The 20,582-nt window shown below is 36.4% G+C and overlaps 3 protein-coding genes across 3 annotated transcripts; all 3 read left to right on the top strand.

Moving 5' to 3' along the window:
* Positions 2,048 to 2,885, top strand: LOC104722848. Its single transcript, XM_010441097.2, has one exon. It carries the CDS (start codon positions 2,202 to 2,204, stop codon positions 2,730 to 2,732), a length of 531 nt encoding a protein of 176 aa, XP_010439399.1. The 5' UTR covers positions 2,048 to 2,201; the 3' UTR covers positions 2,733 to 2,885.
* LOC104722847 (calcium-dependent protein kinase 15-like) lies at positions 3,093 to 5,898 on the top strand. Its single transcript, XM_010441096.2, has 8 exons — positions 3,093 to 3,966; positions 4,355 to 4,498; positions 4,589 to 4,741; positions 4,847 to 4,959; positions 5,048 to 5,215; positions 5,319 to 5,446; positions 5,538 to 5,637; positions 5,719 to 5,898. The coding sequence occupies exons 1-8, from the start codon at positions 3,180 to 3,182 to the stop codon at positions 5,806 to 5,808; spliced, it is 1,683 nt and encodes a 560-aa protein (XP_010439398.1). The 5' UTR covers positions 3,093 to 3,179; the 3' UTR covers positions 5,809 to 5,898.
* On the top strand, positions 6,241 to 7,259 carry LOC104722846. The gene is made up of 3 exons (XM_010441094.2): positions 6,241 to 6,331; positions 6,524 to 6,745; positions 6,814 to 7,259. The coding sequence occupies exons 1-3, from the start codon at positions 6,298 to 6,300 to the stop codon at positions 6,873 to 6,875; spliced, it is 318 nt and encodes a 105-aa protein (XP_010439396.1). The 5' UTR covers positions 6,241 to 6,297; the 3' UTR covers positions 6,876 to 7,259.

Below are 20,582 nucleotides of genomic sequence, written 5' to 3'. Positions count from 1 at the left end.
GACCCCACCTCAGCTACAGAGAGTGAAATAAGCCAATAACATGTTTATGTAATTTTGTTTAGAACTTGTCGTGTCATATATATTGTTTGTATTCTACAAATATGAATCTGCACCATTGATCTCTTTCAGATGCTTACAAAAATACCAAAAACTGAATTCAGAGGAGAAAACTATAATTATTCATTTCGAATCTTATGTGCATGTAGAGTACTCAAACATTTCCCATTTATATACTTCACGTATGCTTGGCTTGACGAATTATTGTACATACTTGGACCGACCACCGACGTACAAATATTTCCCACGTGGGTGCCTAAGACATAATTAATTTCGATCATCGTATTATAATATAAGACCTTCTCGAGGACTTTCCCATTCTCTTAAGATCAATATAATATATCTGACTCTGACAAACCTGAAACGATCGAAATAATTGAAGTCTTTGCGCACAGATACATGCACAAATCTGGATATGGTTTAATCAATTTCATGGGGGTAAGAAAAATAATAAAAACTCATGGGGGTCAAATGATTGACAAGCTTATTTTGGAAGACTAGCTATATATTGTTTTCAATTTTTCGTACTGTGATTTCAGTTATTTATGGATATTTGTGAATATCTTATATAACAAACACTCTATATTAATATAGACTTCCACTAAAAAAAACTCAGGTTTGTTGGAAAAAATTATGAAATATATAGGTACTATAGTTTATCAAAATTAATCATCAGTTAAATTAACTTGCTGCACAAAATATATATTGGAACTACTGCGCTGCATCATAGAGCAGTCTAGTTAGNTTGGACCTGCTTGCAATGAGTGAACACGTGTCGAACAGCTGAACTGCGACATATCTTGTTTGCTTTCCCATGCGGAGATGATAATAGAAATAGACCCCACCTCAGCTACAGAGAGTGAAATAAGCCAATAACATGTTTATGTAATTTTGTTTAGAACTTGTCGTGTCATATATATTGTTTGTATTCTACAAATATGAATCTGCACCATTGATCTCTTTCAGATGCTTACAAAAATACCAAAAACTGAATTCAGAGGAGAAAACTATAATTATTCATTTCGAATCTTATGTGCATGTAGAGTACTCAAACATTTCCCATTTATATACTTCACGTATGCTTGGCTTGACGAATTATTGTACATACTTGGACCGACCACCGACGTACAAATATTTCCCACGTGGGTGCCTAAGACATAATTAATTTCGATCATCGTATTATAATATAAGACCTTCTCGAGGACTTTCCCATTCTCTTAAGATCAATATAATATATCTGACTCTGACAAACCTGAAACGATCGAAATAATTGAAGTCTTTGCGCACAGATACATGCACAAATCTGGATATGGTTTAATCAATTTCATGGGGGTAAGAAAAATAATAAAAACTCATGGGGGTCAAATGATTGACAAGCTTATTTTGGAAGACTAGCTATATATTGTTTTCAATTTTTCGTACTGTGATTTCAGTTATTTATGGATATTTGTGAATATCTTATATAACAAACACTCTATATTAATATAGACTTCCACTAAAAAAAACTCAGGTTTGTTGGAAAAAATTATGAAATATATAGGTACTATAGTTTATCAAAATTAATCATCAGTTAAATTAACTTGCTGCACAAAATATATATTGGAACTACTGCGCTGCATCATAGAGCAGTCTAGTTAGTAGTATATCCAAATATTGGAACGCATGATGGCACGTCGGCACCTAAGACTAATTAGCATACCCAGATATTAGAACACATTATGGCATGCACCGGTGCACGTCGGCACCTAAAACTCCACATATTGTGTATATATGATTGAACCTTACTTTTAGATTGGGACAAAATTATTATATATGACTTGTCATCTTTTTTTTTTGGAACACTATGGCTTATCATCTAAAATGCTAAAATAATTACAAAATAATAGAATGTCGTTATCTAAATGGTTACTATGTCGACTATTTTACGTGGACTATGACATCTCTCTTCTTTTGATCTTACCGAACATAACTGAGTAAAAACCACACACACAATGTAGACCCTCTTCATCTTTAATGGATATATATATATATATATTATACACATGCTCATCTCATCCCCATCCTCCTTCACTCATTAGTCATTACACAAAACAATACAAGAGCTCTTTCAAGTGTGTACATTTTTCTTAGGTACCAAGAGATATATGGGAAAAGGTCGGGGTTTAACTGCTAGTCGGAGCGAAAGGTTTCTAGGAAGTCCTCATCAGTCTGGTGACCGCCACGTGGACGTAGAAACCGCCGTTGAGCTGGAACTCATGGAAGAGGATGTCTGGTCAGTGCTCGAGCCTGATCAACCAACAGAAGAGAGCGCTTGGACAGCACGCTCCCTCGAGGCTAGTGGCGGAGAACGGAGACACAACGGAGGAGGTCGTGCGAGTGGACGTAGAAAGAGACACGTGGCGACTTCTGCTCCGGTGAAAGTGCCTGACTGGAGCAAGATCCTAAAGACGGAGTCCGTCGTCGGATCAATGCATCATAATAATAATGATGATGCTGACGTGGCAGATGATGACTGGGAAAGTGGGATGGGGCCACCTCATGAATACGTGGCTGCGCGTAGTCGTAACGGTGACGGTGGTTCTTCTGTGATTTTGGGCGTGGGGAGGACGTTAAAGGGACGGGACATGAGACGGGTCAGAGACGCCGTATGGAGCCAAACCGGGTTCTATGGTTAATTTTACTTAATTTAATCTGATCAGTAATTACTCTTAGATTATATATTTATGTCTATACAATAATATCACAATGTATTTTCGATATATTAGTTTAACGTTAATGAACGAGTATATTATATTCAGTATGAATCAATTATGATCATACGTATCCAAGATTTTTTTTTAATATAATTATTTTATACAACGCATTAGAAAAATTAATACAACTTTCTCTTAAACTAATGGCTTAGAGATTACAATAATCAAGATAGCTGAAAATGGAATATTTCCGTGGAAAAAAAAAACCGTTAATGTCAATAAAACATAGATGGAAAATAAAAATCTTCACATTCACTAAGAATGGTAATTAAAAAAAGATAAAAAAGACATTGTGAAAAATCGAGCAAAATTGCTTCTTCTCTAACCTAGAACACAAGAAATTCTCCACACACACAAAAAAACCTAAAAATGGGTTGCTTTAGCAGCAAACACCGGAACACAGAGAGTGATCTCATCAATGGCAGCGTCCAAAGCTCAATTACGACACATCAATCCCAAAGCTCTGTCTCTCGTAACGTCTCCGAGCCTCAGAAACCTCCATTTCATCAAATTCCGACAACAACCCAACCAAATCATCGTAATCAACAACAAAAACAACAAGAAGAAGAAGCAAAACCCATTGTTAAGGTGATCGAAGAGAAGCAGGTTCGAACAACACCATTGAAACCAATCGTCTTTAGAGAAACAGAGACAATTCTAGGCAAACCCTTTGAAGAAATCAGGAAACATTACACGTTAGATCACGAATTAGGTCGAGGCCAATTCGGTATAACCTACAGCTGCAAAGAGATTTCAACGGGGAACGTATACGCTTGCAAATCAATACTCAAGAGGAAACTAATGAGAAAGCAGGACAGAGATGACGTGAAGAGAGAGATTCAGATAATGCAGCATTTGTCTGGACAAGAGAACATAGTTGAGATCAGAGGTGCTTACGAAGATAGACAATCGATACATCTGGTGATGGAGTTGTGTGGTGGTAATGAACTGTTTGATAGGATTATAGCACAGGGACATTACTCTGAGAGAGCAGCTGCTGGTGTTATTAGATCGATTTTGAATGTTGTTCACATTTGCCATTTTATGGGAGTGATTCATCGTGATCTCAAGCCTGAGAACTTCTTGCTGGCTAGTACTGATGAGAATGCTATGCTCAAAGCTACTGATTTTGGATTGTCTGTGTTCATTGAAGAAGGTGAGTCTCTTCTTCTCCTTTATAGTTATATATATGCAAATGCTTTAGATTTCATAAGATTCTGATAAATGTTGGAGATATGTTATGGATATAGGTTTTGTCAGGAATGGTCTGTATATTAAGAATCTTATTTCATTTAGTGATGTTTTGGTGAATAGTATTAGTGGTAAGCTTGAAAACAGAGGTTTAGCTAGTTTTGTGTGAACTTGGGAATGCATGCAAGTGTTTTGCTGACACACTGTACAAATATGTAGTATGATAGAACTAATTGTGTGTTGGTTTTTTTCATTATCTTATTGTGAAGTACGCTATTTTTCATAGTTGATTCTTGTGTTCATATGCTTGATGTGTGCTGATTTATGAACTGAAAACAAACAAAAAAATGCAGGGAAAGTTTACAGAGATATAGTAGGAAGTGCCTACTATGTTGCTCCTGAGGTATTAAGAAGAAGCTATGGAAAGGAAATTGATGTTTGGAGTGCAGGGATTATTCTATACATCTTGCTTTGTGGTGTACCTCCTTTTTGGGCTGGTAATAAAAGTAGAACACAGTCTTTTATTTGTTTATCCACTTAATAACTATGTGATTTATATGTTTTCTATTGTTGTGTTACATTTGTAGAAAATGAGAAGGGGATATTTGATGAGGTTCTAAAGGGAGAAATTGATTTTAAGAGTCAACCATGGCCTTCTATATCTGAGAGTGCTAAAGACCTTGTGAGGAAGTTGCTTACTAAAGACCCTAAAAAGCGAATCTCAGCGGCACAAGCTCTTGGTAAACTCCCATTAAATCTCTCTGTAACTATTGTTTTGTAGCCAACCTACTTCGGAATGCTTGACTAATCTGGAGTGATCCTTGTGGTGCTTTAATTATTTTTAGAACATCCTTGGATAAGAGGAGGAGAAGCACCGGACAAGCCTATTGATAGTGCTGTGTTATCTCGGATGAAGCAATTCCGAGCAATGAACAAGCTTAAGAAGCTAGCTCTTAAAGTAAAACTACAAACGCTTCTTCTGCAAGTTACACATTCTCTTTTGTTTTGCTTAATCATTGGGTTGTGCACCTTATTTTGTTTTGTAGGTTATTGCAGAGAGTCTCTCGGAAGAGGAAATAAAAGGTCTTAAAACCATGTTTGCCAATATGGATACAGACAAAAGCGGCACAATCACTTACGAAGAATTGAAAACCGGGCTGGCTAGACTTGGCTCTAAACTCACTGAAGCAGAAGTTAAGCAACTCATGGAAGCCGTAAGTATTACCATCCTCTTTGCCTTGCTTCTAATGTTTTCATATTCTTCTTAAAAAAAAGATGGAACCTGACTAGCTTTTTTTATATACATATATGTTTCAGGCTGATGTAGATGGTAATGGAACAATCGACTACATCGAGTTCATCTCAGCGACGATGCATAGATACAGATTTGATCGAGATGAACACGTATTCAAAGCCTTCCAATACTTCGACAAAGACAACAGTGGGTAAGTTTTTGGTCCCTTCAAGAACAGAGTAAATATAAACTTGAGAGCTATTTAAAGACACCAATATAATTGTGGATTTTGCCTAACACAGGTTTATCACAATGGATGAGTTAGAGTCAGCCATGAAAGAGTATGGTATGGGAGATGAAGCTAGCATCAAAGAAGTCATAGCAGAAGTCGATACAGATAATGTAAGTTTTGTTTTCCCTCTACATAGCAACAAAGAAGTTATGAACCAAGATTGCGATTAATGATGGGTCTCTCTTGTGTAGGATGGAAGAATAAATTATGAAGAGTTTTGCGCGATGATGAGAAGTGGTACCACACAGCCGCAACAAGGGAAACTTCTTCCAATCCATTGATTGATAGAGAAATTAAAAATTATTTAGATAGCCAACATTTTTTACGTGCAAAAGAGTTCCCCTACGTGAACTTACATCTATAATGTTATGGAAAAAAAAAAAAAAAACAGTTGATTTCTTCAATGTTATTTCTCAAATCCAACTACATCTTAACATCTACATCTATAATGTATGTCAATTCTGGGATAGATATCAGTTTGCAGTAATGGATGGTGAAGTGCCCACGCAGGAACAAAAACTAAAGAAAACTTTTTTAAATTTTACTAAAGAAAACTTTTTTAAATTTTACTAAAGAAACTAATTAAGTATATTTATGAAAATTAGTAAATTACTAAATAAATTAATGTATGTAAGATATTAAGTAGTATAAAATAAACTTATATGGTAGTACTCTCGCACACAATATTTAACGTCCGGTGAGTCATAGAGACAAACGCAGCGCACAGTTTGTTAACCCTAAATTCTCATCCGCATTTTTTTTACGAAACCATGTCTCAATTCAGAGGATTCATCGGATTCAGTGGTAAGATCTCTCTATCTATCTCTCTGTCTCTCTCTTAGTCGATATTGTTGGTCTATGATCTGGATTAGCGCTTTCGTCTGATCGATCTGTCATTGGTAAACACTAACTTATCTTGTGCGCGATCTGCTTTTTTTTTTTTTTTTTTTTCCCCGTCTCGTAATCGTAATTTGTTTACTCGTTGTACGTTCGCAGAGGCTAACACATACGTCTTTTGGAACGTGGACGATTGGGTCCCTATCCCTAATGGTCTCTATACTCTTTCAATGAAAGAGATAATCGAATCACAACTCGAAGTTATGGATTTTTGTGGGCCTGTGTCAATCCAGTCTTACGGTAGTAAGAATACGTTCTCGGATGATGAGTTGCTACGTAAATTTTCTGAAGCCGGAATCAAAACCAGTATCTTACGCGAAGGTAATATTCTTTTTTTTTTCTCGCATATATATATCCCTAATCGACATCTCCGTTGATATACTTTTCAGGGGGTAGTAAATATTCGGGAATTTATTCCATGATAATAGACATGTATCTCTGCGCACTGTGAAATCCTCCACCATCAAATTTGTTTGTACTCTCAAAAAACATGGATGATTCAAACGTGCTTCTAAAGTTTCGGGCTTTGAATCATAGGAAATATGGTGTTAGGTTATCCGATGCTGAACCACATTGGTTACCTCGTAATGTGAATTTAGCTGCCCAGTTTTTGGCTAACCTATTCCATGATGAAACCCTTCTTCCCAATAACAACAAGAGGAAAGCAGAGCTTCCTGCTGATTCCCACCTACCACAGTCTCAAGGAAGACCAAAATATGATGTTTTATGATTGTAGTTGGTTAATTTGGTACCATATGTATTCTGAAGACATTTTAAGTGTTTGGATTTTTTGGATTTGGTTGTGTTGATGAATAATATTTGTGTCAGAAACTCAGGAGGTTGAGCTCCGTTTTTTTTTTTCGTTTGTGTTACTTATTGGAAATTATCTTACGGAGAATTGGTTTTTGAACTACCATAGCTATTATTTGATTCTTGACTTTTTCTGATTAAAACTTGAATCCGTACCTAACACTATTTAGGCAAGAACAGATTTGACACTCAAAACTCTAAGAGGAGATTTCTACGGGGAACACATACGCTTGGGACATTATTCTGAGAGAGCAGCTGCTGGGTGTTATTAGATAGATTTTTGTGATGTAAGTAAATTAGTGGTAAGCTTGAAAACAGAGGTTTTGCTAGTTTTGTGTGAACTTGGGAATGCGTGCAAGTGTTTTGCTGCCACACTGCAAATATGAAGGAGTGTTATAGAACTTGTCAAGTTATGCTATTTTGCTTAGTTGATTCTTGTGTTCATATGCTTGATTTATAAAACTTAAAACAAAAAAATTGCAGGGAAAGTATACAAGGATATATACATAGTAGGAAATGCTTACTATGTTGCTCCTGAAGTATTTGAAGTGCAGAGATTATTCTATACATCTTGCTTTGTGGTGTACCTCCTTTTTGGGCTGGTAATAAAAGCAGACAAAGTCTTTGATTTGTTTATCCACTAAACTATGTGATTTGTTGTTGTTGTGTTACATTTGTAGAAAAACTGAAAAGGGGACACTCGATGAGATTATAGAGGGAGAAATTGATTTTTCAGAGGCAGCCATGGCCTTCTATATCTGAGAGTGCCAAAGACCTTGTGATTGATAGAGAGACTAAAAATTTAATTAGATAGCCAACATTGGTTGATAGAGAGACTTAAATTAAAGAGTTGCTGACGTGAACATATTAGAACAATCTTCCATGAACAATCATATGTTACACCGTCTCACTGTTTAGTTAATGGTTGTGGTATTCCACATGGTCACCACCATATTTGATCCCTTTAGTTAGAGGCAAGGATAGACACAAGGAGAAGGTGGGAAATATTAATATATATGATGAAATCACAGTGGTGAATACATACGATATGACGACATACGTTTTTGATTCAAGAATAGTCTTTGCGTACACAAAAGATTGTTTAATATAAACCGATCATAAAAAAAAGTACTGAAATTTAACATTAGTCGTCGTCACTCACTTAACAGGGATTCAAAAGAGCGGGACTTCCGTTTGTGAGTTTCTTCGGCTTTGGTGCGCATAACAGAGATTCAAAAGGGCGGGACTTCCGTCTGTGAGATTCTTCTGTCAAAGTCTTTGAAATGATCAGGATGTGCTACAGCAATCTGGACACCCATCTCTCATAAAGAACCACATACACTGGAGAAGTTGGTGCCTTGTTTAAAGTCTTTGTTTAGTACAAAGTCTTTGTCTTTTGAGATTATCACAAAATTATATGGATCGGGTCCCAATGCTAACAGAAGAACGTTTAGTACCATCCTGTCAAATCTATCATCTTCATTATCTGGAATAGTATACACCAATCAACGGAGATATGATACACCAACGGAGAGATATACATATACATTATATAAAGGGAAAAAGAGGGTTGTAAGTAGAAGAATTCACCTCCAAGATCACTATTGATTAGGATGGGAGTATGGAAATAAGGATCCAAATCTGCTTCTGACGGTTCCTTATTCGGATCAACGATGTGAACCTCGAAGTTCGGTATCCCACGAATACCCTCCTCCTGGAGACATGGTTCGATATTCTCATACGTCGACCAAAATTCGTCAACCGTAGGGATTTCTTCGTCCTTTATGACCCACATGACAACTGTTTGACGAACTGTGAGAGATTTCACAAAACGGAGAACCATTAATAAAAAAACACTATTACGAAACATCAGAAAAATCGTAAATATAATAGAAAACAGATCCATTAAAATTAAACTATGACAGAATATTGACAGAGATGAAATCTAATCCAGATCGACTTCGAGCAAGGGATACTACTTACACTGGGCTGCTCTGGTGGTGGGCACGGGGAATAATCTTTCACCGGTGATCAGGAACATGGTTTCGTTTCGACGACAGAGGAGTTATCCAGAGTATAAAAGACGCCGCGGACGTGTTGGTTTGGTTTCGATGAGAGAGCGAGAGACCTTAGCAATTTAGGGTTTATAATCAAAACCGCTATCCGAAGGTGANTTTTTTTTTCCTTTTTTTTTTTTTTTTTTTTTTTTTTTTTTTTTTCTCTCTCAAGGGAGACTAAAAATATTGCTGATGTTTTTGTATTATGATTATAGTTATTTTAGTTGCTTACCATGCATCATATGTAGTCTGAAGATATTTAAGGGTTTGGATTTGATGAGTTGAAACTTGGTATTTTTGTGTGTTCCAATATGATAAACAATTAATTAATGGTGCCATTCCACATGCTCATCCCCAAAAATCGAGTATCATTCTAGGGTAGCTCAAGCCACTCTCTGCACCATCTGGCTGGAAAGGAACAACAGGCTCCACAACAACACTTCTACCAACGTCTTGACCTTATTCAAAGGGCTGGACCGCTTAATTAGAGATTCTCTTTTGGCTAAGCAAAATCGGAAGAACTTTAGGAACCTTTTACAGGTTTGGTTAAAATACGGCTAGGCGAAACCTCCTACCCTTTTGTTGTTTTTGATCCTTCCTTGAGTTTCTTTTTTTTGGCAAGGAACGTTCACTCGGATTCGTGTTGTATTTTCTATAAGCATTCATTTAATGAAATTCACATGCTTATCAAAAAAAAAAAAAAAATCGAGTATCATCAACTTTGTCGAATGCAATGAGTAAAACAATTAATACAGGTGTGTTAAGGATAGAAAATTCCAAGACACAAGGAGAAGATGGCAAGTATAATTATATGATGCAAAATCATGATGGTGAACAAAGGTTATAATGACATACGCTTTTGATTCAAGAATAGTCTTCCGTACACATTCACATTATAAAAGCAAAAGATTGTTTAATATATTAGACTCCGATCATATATAAAAGTATTGAAACTAACATTTAGTCGTCAGGGAAACACCAAATAGAGGTTCCAAAGACCGGGGATTCCTTTCGTGAGCTTCTAGCTTCTTCAGTATTGGTTGATATCAAAGTTTTTGAAATAATCAGGATGTGCTACAGCAATATAGATACCCATCTCTCTTAAAGAGTCACATACACTGAAGAACTTGATGCCTTGTCCAAAGTTGTCTTTGTTTGTTGCGAGTATCAGAAAATTATATTCATCGGGTCCCAATGCTACCATAAGAATTTTTAGTACCATCCTGACAAATCTTTCATCTTCACCACCTGGAATAGTATACAGTGTATACTATACACCAACGGTGATATACATATATAAAGGGAAAAAGAGGGTTGTAAGTAGAAGTATTCACCTCCTGGATCCCTATAGATATCGATGTGGCCATCGCAATAATTAAGCATCCCAATTTGCTTTTGACAGTTCCTTATTCGAATTAAGGATGAAATCCTCGTGGTCCGTTGACCCAGGAATACCCTCCTCCATGGTGAGAAATGGTTCGATTTTCTCATATGTCGACCAAAACTCTTCAATCGTAGGGACTTGTTCGTCCTCAATGACCCATTTGACAAGCGTTTTACGACCTGTGAGGTTTCCACAAAACGGAGAACGATTAAAAAAGCTCCCCGAACCTCACTCACTCCCAACACTCTCTAATCCTAATCGATCCTCACCGATTATATTTCTTTTATCTTCTTATTATCTTCGTATCAATTCTACCATCGCGAAACACACAACTTTTCCTCAAGCTGTACTTCTATCACTAGAACCGGCCCTGAGCCGTAGGCAGTAGCACACGGCCAGAAATTATTTACGTGCCATTCTAAATAATATAAATAGTGGGTCGGTTTCAGATTAATGGTCTTGATTTTTTTATGTTGGATGTAAGAGGCAAAACAATAAAATAAATCGGAAATTTAAATATAAATATAAAATAGTCCTCATTATTATTTGCTTGTCACCTTTTTAAACTTAAACTGGAATTGCCTATATCTCTGTATCAACAACATGTAGTCAACTCTAACTTGACAATCATTCCAAAAAAACAAATATTCTCGGAGATTTTGTTGGTCAATTAAATGGTGTAGCAAATAGAAATCTATTATATAGTCCATATATTGAGATTGAATTAATTCGATTTTTTTTTTCCGATGTTCTCCGCGAACAAACAATCAAAAGTAGGCTAGTGATATAAAAGGTATGTGATTTCCTCTGTTAAAGAAACTACTTTAAGAAGCATACGGTAATACTAAATACTACTAGATTAAGAGCACGAGTTGAAATTCATTTTATTTATTGTAATTTTTATATAAAATATAATTTATGTGATTGTTTTTAAAAGTTTTTTTGGATAAAACATTATGCAAGAAAAATCATATGCTAAATATGATGACTTGACAAAAGACATCTATTTTGTAAGTTTTATATTGTTAATGATTTTAGATAATTACTCGTGTTATAACACTGGTCAAATTTTATTTTATACAAAATTTTGTATATTTTATATATTAAAATAAAATTTTAATATGTTGTATTAGGGTATATATGTGAATTTATTACAATAATATATATTCTACATCATGACGTGAATGTCATTATAAGACATAATTTTATAAATTTGGATTTTAAAAAAGGAATTATTTTATAATGAGTAATTTAATATATTGTTATACTTTCTGATTTCATATATTTGGTTTCTTGAAATTCTTTCATATTATATTGACATATTATTGACATTGCTATAACAAATCAATTTAGAGTGTTTATAGTTTCTAACTTTTATATCAAGTTTCAGTATATTAAAAAAAATTAAAATAAATTATTTAGAGTTGATTATATTATATAAAATTATAAAATTTAACAAAAAATTTATATAAAAATTATAATATAAATAAAAGGAATTTTATCATTATCTTGATTTAGATATTAGGAATCACGATTAATTATTATTATTTGCTTAGATTTTATTCTTTTTTATGCTTACCAGTTTTTTTTTTTTGGACAATTAATTCGGAAAATTCCGTTTATTGTTTTTGGAAACAACGTGATGTACCAATTAAATCTTGAGGATATATTTTGGTGTTAGTAAAAAGAGAATTAAGAATATTTTGAAATTAATTGTCTAAAATCTATTGAAAATTTAATCTTCCAAAATGAACAATTAGACGGGTTACATCTAACATATATCTTATAACAAATTAATATCAATCTTTTTATAACTTATTTGTAACCTAGTATTAAAATTATATAGTCTACAAATTTGAAGTCGTGTACTTCCGTTTTATTAAATAGAGGATAATTACTGTCAAATAAATTGTGTAGCAAAATATGAGATGTGATATATACACCATATTACTCAATTGAGGTTTACTGATGAACTACTACATAAAAAAACATAAAAATTAAAGAACTCTTTGCATTAAAATGATAAAAATGTACAAAATATACCCACCAACCACCAGAATTTTTTAAATATTTGTTTATCCAAAAATGGCCTTAAACAATCGCTTGTGTGACTTATCCTAAGGGCCAACATTGTGCAAGTCTCATATTAATGTGACACTTAGAAGATAACATCAATATTTTTCTTCAAACACTAATTCCTTATAAGATAACATCAATATTTCTTTGCAGTGATTCCTTGATCTGGCAAACCGCAAGTATGGAGCAGGAAACACAAATCTCAATTTTGTTAAAGAAAATAGAAAGCTAGTTAATTAAGAAAATGAGGTTTGTTATGCAAAATTCGGTAAAATACAAACACAAATGTAATGTGTGTGAGGATAAACCAGGGGATTTTGCTGAGCACTACGAGCTAACAAAGGAAGTGGCACACCGAATGATAATCCAAGATATACAACGCTACTTACTTATGGGTTCCCTGTCCAAATATCTACTTTTGGCTTCAGACAATAAGAGTTTTGGAGTTGCTTTTGGTATTTTAAGAAATAACTAATATACAATCTTTCTAGTTATAAAAGTAAAGACAAAAAAAATATGGTTGAATTAGTGAATTATCATTTACTGTTTTAGTTTGACTGGCCAAACGGTGATGTTTTTTTGAGTTATTGTTAAGATTTAGGAACACGAATTTTAGTTATCTTGTGATGTTCAAAATTTTATTTCGTTAAGTTGGTGAGTTTGCTACTGTTTTTATAAGCTAGTTTACGTGACAAATCTTATATCATTAAGTTGGTGAGTTTGCTACTGTTTTTATAAGCTAGTTTACGTGACAAATCTTATATCATTATTATGATGTGTTATCGTAATTATTCATTTTAACTTTTTGAAACTAAATAGATTATTCAAAGACTACAATTATTGTATGTCCCATCAGTCGTGGTAGCAAATCGAATATTAATGAATTAGGTGCAGTTATTATATATTTTCTCCGTTTTTATATATAATTTTTTAGAGTTATGCATACAAATAAAAAAATCGTTTAATTTTTATTTATTTTTAAACAAAACATCATTTAATATATTTTTCAGGAATTCAACCAATGAAAAATAATCTATATATTAATTTAAATTGTTAAAACCAATAAAATCTAATTAATTTTACATAGATTTGTGAGAAAAATCATTTCTTTTATACAAAAGAAAGAGATTATAAGATCATATTTAAAAAAAAAAAACGGGAAGAATATAAAAACGAATTGTATACACGTAAAGAAAATAGAAGAAAGAATAAATAATTAGCATTCTTAATGGATGAGAGTTGAATTAGTGGAAGTTTCAAAATGAAAGTATTGTGACCAACCGATACTTTGTTCAAAATGAAAGTGTCGCCAAATGGCCCTGTGAGGAAAACAAACAAAACCGGTTAACAAATTTGAATTCATACAAAAATTTAATAGATGGATCCACCACTGTTTATGATTATGATAGATTGGAAATAATCCGCTGTACCAATTTTCTACTAAGACCTCTAAGAAGAAATAAGCAAGAGTGAGAACAGTTTCATTGAAAAATTAATGAGTTCATACATGCAATTGAACATACGGGATATGAAATTGCAAAGAGATCAAAGTTTTAACCTTGGCTTCATTTCCGTTGGCAAAAACACATCAAGTCTCGTTGACCAAAAAAAAAAAACACATCAAGTCTCATGAACTAAGCCAAAATATGAACCGGCCTAAATTTAGTAACTTATGATCTAGGTTGGTTGTTTGACCAAAAAAAAATGATCTAGGTTGGTCTTCCCGAGCAGGTTGACCCGTTTTCCATCGTTGAAGAAGTAACCAAATTTCTTTATAAGAAAGGGGAAACTCAAAAATGTTACAAGATGAGCAGTCTTTGCCAAAGAATTTGCTTGACGCTCTTTGAACATGGTATAAAATGAGAAGGAAATCGAAAAAAAATATTACTTTCAAGTAAAGTGATATATGCAAAAATATCATCTCGCTCATTTGCATGACCGTCAGATTGAAGAAAAATAACAGGTTCTTGATAACAGGAGGAGCATGGCACCCTTGATACACCCGAGGCTATGGCTGCACTAATCACAGCTTTCATAGGAAGTGCCTCCGCCACTAGAGCTGAGGGAACAAAGGGTCTTGAAGATGATCCTTGGAGAATCATAGAGTTTTGAGGATACTTGACGATCCATGACATTCTATCAGCTAAAACTTGTAGAATATGGCCCATTTCTTTTATTTTGAATTTTTATATATTTTTGTATTCGTCATTTCATATTTATGTCATTTACTACGAAAACAAATATTTGGTGAGATCAGTAAAACAGATCGATATCACCCATACACAGTGCAGTATATATATTATGCATGTTGAACAACTTATTCATTGTTTCAACATATTTATGTACATATCAATTCAACGTGAAATTATAATCAAAAGATTCGGCCTGATTTCTTATTAAATACCGTAAGCCTGGATCGTCACATCCCCACGAAAATCCATTTCCAAGAGTTCTGATTTGATTTTCTCTTGCATTAAACAAGGATCGAGACCATAATTAGGGATTAAGTATATATTACAAAACTGCATCTTGGCATTTGTATCATTTTTTATTTCTTTTTCAATTTCAATATAAAACTTTTTAACCAAGAAAATGCATAAGATAAATAAGTAAAATTTGTTTTTATCAAATTTTGTAAGGAAACACTCGACGAGTGATGCAAGTATCATTCTTCAACACTTGCATCAACCATATGTTGACATTGCCCAGGTTCATGAATGGATTGTTTACGAACAATCTTTCTACCAAAATGTGCTAGCAAATCATGCTTCCATATATATCCCCAACTAATAGATATGAGAGATTAAACTTTAACCTCGCAATATAGCTTAAAATAAAGTGAATATAAAGTTTATTGCATTTCATATGATTTTATAAAGTTTTACTCTCTCATTATTGATTCATTTAGCATTTAATTTTTTAAAAAATATATACATTTTTTTTTACGAAATAAAAATATAATAATATACATTAATCTATACTTTAAATCTACACTTTACTACTAAATTGTAACTGAATTTAACATAAATTATGAATTGACTACTTTTCCATTCATTTTCATTCAAACACACTATAAATTATAATTTTAACTCCTCTCATTAAATTATTTTAGAAATGTAACTTTCATCCATTGAAATCTTACAAATAACCAGACACACTCTCCGAGGAGCTTGAGGAAGTCTTTTACCCAGATCTCAACCACCATGTTTCCACCAATGAAACATGACCCCTAGCTTTAACCGCTGGTCCATAACATAATTTTTCAAATTTCAAACGAGATTTGGAGATCTGATTGAGCTCTCAATCAAACTCTAACCCTGATTTTTGATCATCTAAGCTGCATTTACTGCTTCCACTCCTTCGCATTAACTCCGTTGAAGCAAGAAACCGAAACTTTTTTAAACCAGTCCAAATACAAAGCGTTTAAACCCCCTTTTTCCTGCTTTCTAAACCACCACAGCTACAAACACTCTCAAACAGCATACTCCGTGTCTGCTCCCAGTCTATCAGAACCAGAAACCATGACCTCCAGGATCCCTGCATATCAGAAAGGTAAGGGGTTAGCTCAAAGTTATTCCCCACCACCAAGAAAACGTATAAAAGCACCCGAACTTGACTATTCTGCTCTAATTGAAGAGAACTCTCTTACCCTTATTGGCCGTCTAACAAACCCTGCGGGACAACGGATCTGGGCTCTCTTGCCTTTTCTAGAGAACCGTTGGAACCTGAAAGGAAAAGCTAGAGGATCTGATCTTTGTCGCGGTGTTTTTCAACTCCGCTTTGACTATGAGGAAGATCTACTCAAAGTTTTAGAAGAAAGGTCGTACCATTTTGACCAGTGGATGGTTATCTTGCAACGGTGGGAACCCGTGATCTCAGACTCTTTCCCCTCAAAGTTCCCGTTCTGGGTGGAAGTACAAGGCCTCCCTAAACACTTCTGGCAGCCAGCAATGCTCCAAACAATAGGTGAGGAACTAGGAGAGGTATTGGAGATGGATATCTCCCCAGATGCAGTAAACATCAAAGTCATGCTTGATGGTCTACAACCCCTCCTCATGGAATCAGTGGTGGAGTTCTCAACGGGGTCAGAGATGCTAATTTACTTGGAGTACAAAAACCTGAAAAATTACTGCAAACATTGCCTCAGAATCACTCATGATAAAAAGACATGTCATGGGCTGAATATCTCAGAGGAACAACAAGACAAACCTCAACCGGTCCAAGCCTCATCGAACCCTATCTCCCATGGAACGGTGAGAAACTATTACACCCCTGAAGATAACTTTATGGCCCCAAGACTGCGACCTAACAGCCCTGCAAGGAGTATAAACTCGCAGAGAAGCTCTGTCCCTCAAAAGAGAACCCACGAGCATATGGAGTTGGAATCTAACCGTAGCTTTGGAGAGGGAAACAATAGAAACCACCGACCCAACCACACCAGATCTAGGGACACCCACAGGCACTCTACGGACAAAGCAAGATACCGTGAATCTCTTACCAGGGAACGAACCCCCGCTGCCCTACAACCAAGAAACTTAGAAACTTACAGTGGAGAGAAAGATCCCACTCGTCCCTACCACACCAAAATGGCAACAACATTTCCTCTCGAACCCGTAGGCCACCACTTGAACGCCACCAAAGGGAGGATGCTACCTCTCAACCTCTTTCCCCGATAAATCTGCCTGAGGGCAGACAGAACTTAACGACTACCTTGGAAAGAAATGCTCCTGCTGCTATACCAACTAGAGACCAAATCATGGAGGATTTGATGGAGGTTACTGTCCAGTATACTGCGTGTGCCGATCCTACAGAGAGTGCGGCTCATAATATGCGAGTCATTCACGGAAAAACAAGAAATCTTATGGAGGATACTGCAAATGGAATTCTTACCTCTGCAATCATGAACGCCTCTACTCCTACCCCTGAGGCCCCACCTTCTCAAGAAGTTATATCCAATCAGCCACAAGGAAGGACCGAGGAACCTTATACTACGCTCATTGATGTGGTGCAAACCACTAAGAGAGGTAGAGGATGACCCCCCACTACACAAGACGGGAAGCAAACAAAGTTTAACTTTACCAAGAGCTAAATCACAAAAGCGCCACCTTACTAAAAGCTCTCCAAAGAAGGGAACATCGGGGAAAGGTGCCCCTACACTAACCAAAGGTAGCTCTAGCATAACCAAAACTGCCAAATCAGCTTCTCCTCCACTCACTATCTCTAGAGAGGAACCATCTGATCCTGTTGGCACCAGCAGAAAAGCCTCCTCTACGGGCTCACCCGCTATCAACCTGATACCTGCCTCAAAAAAGAGGAAGGGAGTGGATTTTCGGAATCCACCACCCCTTCTTCCTTAAGAATGGTTAGTTGGAACTGTTGTGGGCTGGGGAACCCCATGACAGTTAGAAGGATAAAGAAAATATTAAAGAGAATATGCCCTGACCTTATCTTCCTAATGGAAACAAAAAACCCTATCGATGTTATCCTGAACAAATTACAAGGTTTGGAGTTTCCAAAAAGCTTCCTAGTTCCCCCTCTATCTCCAACTTCTGGGGGTTTAACACTCCTATGGAAAGACAACCTGGAGGTAGAGATACTTGATTACTCCCCGAATTTCATTAATGCCAAGATCAAAGCTAAAGGAAAAGTTTTCCTAACTACTTTTGTCTACGGAGAACCGGATAGAACTAAGAGGTCAGAGATCTGGAATGCCTTAAGTGCTCAAGCAAAGGATAGGGAGGAGCCATGGCTACTCATGGGTGACTTTAATGATATCTTACATAGGGATGAGAAGTCGGGGGATCCTTTTCTGATTTCAGATCCTTTATGTCGGGCTGTGATCTCTATGATCTAAAACACTCGGGCAATTGCCTATCCTGGAGAGGAAAGAGACACACACATTATGTCAAGTGTCGCCTGGATAGGGTTATGGCAAATAGCTCCTGGACTTTAGCTTACCCGTCAGGTCGATGTGAGTATCTCAGGTTTGAATGCTCGGACCACAGACCGGTGGTAACCTCCTGTGATCCTGTTAAAAAGAAAAGAAGAGGGCTGTTTTGCTATGACAGACGACTAAAAAGTAACGAGGAGGTCAAACTTTGATAACCGAAACCTGGAATGCTTTCCCGAATGCAAATGTAGACAAAAGGCTCGGTCTCTGCCGCCTTCCTATAATAACATGGTCAAAACAACATCATGCTAACAGTCAAGCCCTTATTCTAGACCTAAGAGAGCAACTAGAGGAAGCAATGAGTGACTCTACCTGTAGACAAGCCGAGATTAACTCTCTCAACCATCTCTTACTCCAGGCATACCAAAAGGAAGAAGAATTCTTCCCCACTGTGCATGAAGCCCTGACCCCACAAGTTACACCGGAGATGAATGATCAGCTGATCAAAATGCCTTCTGCTGAAGAGATCAGGCAAGCTTGCTTCTCTATCCACCCGGACAAAGCACCGGGGCCTGATGGATTTTCAGCCTGCTTCTTTCAAAGTAACTGGGAGATAATGGCTGATAAGGTGATTGCAGAAGTCCAAGCTTTCTTTATATCTGGTTCCCTCCCTTAGAACATAAACCACACCCATGTTAGGCTCATCCCAAAGATCCTCAGTCTTACAAAAGTCTCGGATTATCGACTCATTGTCCTCTGTTCAGTCTACTACAAGATCATTGCGAAGCTTCTATCTCACCGTCTCCAACCAATCCTAGCAAGCTGCATATCAGAAAACCAGTCAGCTTTTGTCCCCAATCGAGCTATATCAGATAACGTCCTCATTACACATGAAGCTCTTCACTATTTAAAGACATCAGAGGCTAAATTAAGATGTTTTATGGCTGTCAAGACAGACATGAGCAAGTCTTATGATCGCTTAGAGTGGGACTTTATCAAAGTTGTTCTTGACAGATTAGGCTTCCACCATCAATGGACTACCTGGATCATGCAATGCATAACTACGGTATCGTATGCATACCTTATCAATGGCCAAGCTAAAGGATTGGTGAATCCACACCGGGGCATTCACCAAGGTGATCCGCTGTCTCCCTACATCTTCATTCTGTGTAGTGAAGTCCTTTCTGGACTCTGCCACAATGCTCAAGCTCAGGGATGACTCGTTGGTCTGTGAGTGTCAAAACAAAGTCCACGCATAAACCACCTGTTATTCGCGGATGACACAATGTTCTTCTGCCGTTCAGATAGGCAGAATTGGCGGACCTTAAAGGACATCCTGCACAAGTATGAGGAGGTATCTGGTCAGCAGATAAACCAAGCAAAGTCCTCCATCACATTTTCCTCAAAGACGTGTAATGAAGCTAAATCGGAAGCCAAGAGAATTTTAGGCATATCAAAAGAGGGAGGTCAGGGTAAATACCTGGGACTACCGGAGTTGTTTGGACGAAAGAAAAAATATCTCTTCAGTGAAATTTTTGATAGGATTAGACAACGGGCGCTGAGCTGGTCAACCCGCTTCCACTCCTCCGCTGGGAAACTAACTCTCCTCAAATCTGTCATGGCGGCTATACCTTCTTACACAATGTCTTGCTTCAAGCTCCCCAACTCCTTGTGTAAACGTATCCAGTCTGCACTTACTCGTTTCTGGTGGGACTCTAACGATGGAAAAAAAAATGTGTTGGCTCGCGTGGAAAAAATTGGCAAAATCATTCAAAGATGGAGGTTTGGGGTTCAGGGACATCCAAACCTTCAATGATGCGTTACTGGCAAAGATAAGCTGGAGACTCCTGTTAAACCCACATTGCTTGCTCGCGAGAGTTCTACTCGGGAAGTACTGCAGGAACACCTCCTTTACGGACTTTGCCCCCCCCCCCCCCCCCC

The sequence above is a fragment of the Camelina sativa genome, chromosome 11 (assembly GCF_000633955.1).
Source record: "Camelina sativa cultivar DH55 chromosome 11, Cs, whole genome shotgun sequence".
Taxonomy (NCBI): Eukaryota; Viridiplantae; Streptophyta; class Magnoliopsida; order Brassicales; family Brassicaceae; genus Camelina; species Camelina sativa.
Note: the sequence above shows the minus strand (reverse complement) of the source record. Positions and strands in the feature narration are given on the sequence as shown.

What these genes read in the sequence shown, in the direction of transcription:
- LOC104722846 (XM_010441094.2), top strand. Translation starts at nt 6,298, where the DNA reads ATGTCTCAATTCAGAGGATTCATCGGATTCAGTG. An exon ending in AGGATTCATCGGATTCAGTG is followed by an intron (nt 6,332 to 6,523) that starts GTAAGATCTCTC and finishes GTACGTTCGCAG; the next exon opens with AGGCTAACACATACGTCTTT. An exon ending in AACCAGTATCTTACGCGAAG is followed by an intron (nt 6,746 to 6,813) that starts GTAATATTCTTT and finishes TATACTTTTCAG; the next exon opens with GGGGTAGTAAATATTCGGGA.
- LOC104722848 (XM_010441097.2), top strand. Translation starts at nt 2,202, where the DNA reads ATGGGAAAAGGTCGGGGTTTAACTGCTAGTCGGAGCGAAAGGTTTCTA.
- LOC104722847 (XM_010441096.2), top strand. Translation starts at nt 3,180, where the DNA reads ATGGGTTGCTTTAGCAGCAAACACCGGAACACAGAGAGTGATCTCATC. An exon ending in TGTACCTCCTTTTTGGGCTG is followed by an intron (nt 4,499 to 4,588) that starts GTAATAAAAGTA and finishes TTACATTTGTAG; the next exon opens with AAAATGAGAAGGGGATATTT. An exon ending in TTAAGAAGCTAGCTCTTAAA is followed by an intron (nt 4,960 to 5,047) that starts GTAAAACTACAA and finishes TTTGTTTTGTAG; the next exon opens with GTTATTGCAGAGAGTCTCTC.